The sequence below is a fragment of the Asparagus officinalis genome, chromosome 7 (genome assembly GCF_001876935.1).
Source record: "Asparagus officinalis chromosome 7, Aspof.V1, whole genome shotgun sequence".
Taxonomy (NCBI): Eukaryota; Viridiplantae; Streptophyta; class Magnoliopsida; order Asparagales; family Asparagaceae; genus Asparagus; species Asparagus officinalis.
Genome location: NC_033800.1, coordinates 73429481 through 73432582, shown reverse-complemented (window position 1 = coordinate 73432582; position 3102 = coordinate 73429481). Strand labels below are relative to the sequence as shown.

At 29.8% G+C, this 3102-nt stretch overlaps 1 protein-coding gene across 1 annotated transcript in view; it reads left to right on the top strand.

Annotated features, from left to right (window-relative positions):
- The window catches only part of LOC109848031 (RNA polymerase II C-terminal domain phosphatase-like 1), an 11575-nt gene extending 10652 nt beyond the window's left edge, over positions 1–923 (top strand). Inside the window, 1 exon segment of the mRNA XM_020417295.1 lies at positions 288–923. Coding sequence (XP_020272884.1) covers positions 288–390 — 103 coding nt within the window. The 3' untranslated portion in view covers positions 391–923.

Below are 3102 nucleotides of genomic sequence, written 5' to 3'. Positions count from 1 at the left end.
GATTTGAAAGTTTCTGATATTTTCTTTAACAAAAGTTGTTTATGCAGTTTTGTGCATAACCCATAATAGTTCATGACTGTTTTCTGGAATTTATCCTTTTCTAAATTAAAATCGGTATGCTGGTAGCGAGCTAAAAAGTATTTCCGATGATAAAATTACAGATCTCTAGTATTAATGCGTTTCTATTTTTTTATGACAAATCACATTTTATATAAATCTAATTGATCCCTATTATCGTTCTTTTTTTACTTAACTTGCCCCCTCTGTTTATTTTCCTATTGAATCAGGATAGTGCAAAGTCCTCCTAAAAAGAGTTGGAAGAAAGATTGTTCACAAATACTCCGTGGATCATCCGATAATTACTCAAAAAACATAATTCCTCAATCTTGACAATGGTGAAAAAGGCCATATTGTTTGTAGTTTTTGGAGCGTAAGCAGGGATGTAGGGTTTTACTATAACAGGGTTGGGCAATTTTCCAGTTAATGTTCCTAATCCGAAATCCGATATGGGGAAAGTTGAAGGTGGTTGTGTATAATTTCATGTCCCCAATGTTATGCGGAGATGACCCTGTGATTTTAGAGCCCGTAGAGAGAAATATCACAGGTTTGCTATCTCAGTCATTAATTCTTTCATTTTTGTTCCCCCTTCAGTGGTAGCAGTGTGCTATGTATATTGAGCTCAAGCTTTGTTGTAATACTAGCCGCACAGGGACTTGTTTAGTGCAACAAGTTCTGTAATCTTTTATCCATTGACCCGGAAAAAAAAGGTTCTATAATCTTGTGGGCTTGTGTGATGTCTTATGAATTCCCTTATCTGTGCATTTTTTATGTGTGAGTGTGTGTGTAGCTGCTTATGGCAGATTTCGAAGCAAAATCATTCTGTTGCCTTCAGCATTGATGTAATTTTAACAACCTTTTTATTTTGTGCTATTTTTATTAAAGTTTGGTGTCTTCTTCCTGGTATTGATGAAGATTGAAAGGAAATGGCTTTAAACTGAAGCCACATCATGAGCTCCAGTTGGTAGGGCTTCTTATATTGTTAAAAAGGCAAAATTAGGTCCAGCCATCTACTTCGTCCTAAAGACTTCCACAGAAAGTGCCCATCATTTTTTGAGGCTGCCAGATAATTTGTTTGGTCACCAGAGACCTTGATTGCGGTCCATCCACATTTGGGTGGTTAAATTGGAAATTTTTCTGATGTCTGATGTATAGCCCTTTTGAGAATTATTAATTGTAGATGCATTTCATGCACTATGGTGTGCAGCTATTTTTTGTTCCCTAATTTTTTTTTTTACCCAGTAGCGCTTACAGTTCTTGAACATCATTCAGACGACATAATTTTTTCTTGCCCTCGATTTACAGAGCAAATTAGTAGTTTCAGTCCCAATTAAATGCATATAATTTTTTTGTTGATTGCGTTTTGAGATTGTAAATGTTATATGGAGGTGAAGAAGTGTAAATTCAGATAAAATGCTAGGGATTGCACCCTGAATTGTGTTTGCAACTAGCCTACTTGATTTTTTTGAAATATTTGGTGAAGCGATTAATATATTCAGTTTTTGTGCATTGATTGTGAGATTGCATATTCTGTTTCGTTCTCTGTCGAATTGGGTAGCGAGCTCTCTCTGGTTGATGGAGTCCAAGTTTAGCATAATTTTTTTGTTAGACTCCGATGTAGCCTGTTTAGTCAGATTGGATATGTAAATACATTGTTTGGTTGTAACTTCATAGCTAAGAAAATATAAATGAATTTGTATTTTATAGAAAAAGCTTGAGATAAATGTTACCAATTTAGTGGGAGGAAAAAAAATTGCTGGTTTCGGAAAAGAAAATTAAAAAATAAATGTAATTCCACCTAATCAAAAAGTCTTTCTTAAATCCAAATTGAAAAATCCACTTACAAGAAGCTTCCCTTATAGGGAAACCAAATTGAAAATCAACCTATAAACAAGTTTCCTTATACTAGTATGGCGCATGTGTTTCGCACGAAAGCATATCTATTTTATTTTATGTTTTTTTATTTTTTGGATGCAAAATGATAAAACGACTTGCATAGCAATATAAATTCTAAACATTTATAAATTTACTTAAATAAATAAATTGTACGGTAAAACAATATATAAAGAACTATATGATAAATTATTATAGTTTAGATAATTATTATAATTTAGTAAAATAATTATAATATATTAAATAGTTTCTTCTCTTTTAAACATAATAATAATATACATGGCATAATTATAATACTTTTAGTAACTATATTTTAAATTAATAATTAGTTTATTATACTATTAGTAAATAATTTACTAAATTGTATACTTTTTTAATTACAGTGAAATTTATTAGTTTAAATAATATTATTAATTTTTTTATACTATGAATACTATTACAATTATAATGAATATAAATTGTTTTCACACTCTTATCATACTTTTAAAAAGTTAATAAGATGCAAGGTAACATGTAGTCCCCCATAAGAGGCGAAACCCAAAGGTGTAAGGCATAAAACTAATGAATTTTTATTATTTTTAAATTTTCTATTAAATAACATAATTAAATAATAAAATAATAGTGTGACCAAATATTTTTAAAAAGTGAGGAAATGCATAATTAATAAGAGGTTAAATATAATTAGTGAATGAATGATAAATTATAACTAATAACATTTGAGAATTATCAAATTTAAAAGGGTAAAAATGGAAATTAAAAGTTTTGACAATGCAATCCTCTTTTATATGTGGTATAGATATAGATGAAAAAATTATGTAGCTTTTACACTAATTGTTTTTCTACCAAATACTTAATTTGCATTGAAACTACATTTTGTACAATATAATTGCAAATATGCAAATAATAAATTTGCAAGTAACGTTTGTTCTAAATTTTTTTTTACAGCAAACCAAACAGCTCGAAAAGTATATTTCTAGTTGTGATTCAAAAAAAAAAAAAAAATTTGTTGCTACTTGCCTGCGGACTTTCGAGCTAACTTCGTCACAAACCAAACTAATTAGCACTAATTGGACAGCTCATCTTGCAATATAACTGGGGCCAAAAGGATTCCAACTTTAATAGATTATTTAATTTCATATCATAAAGTCTTAT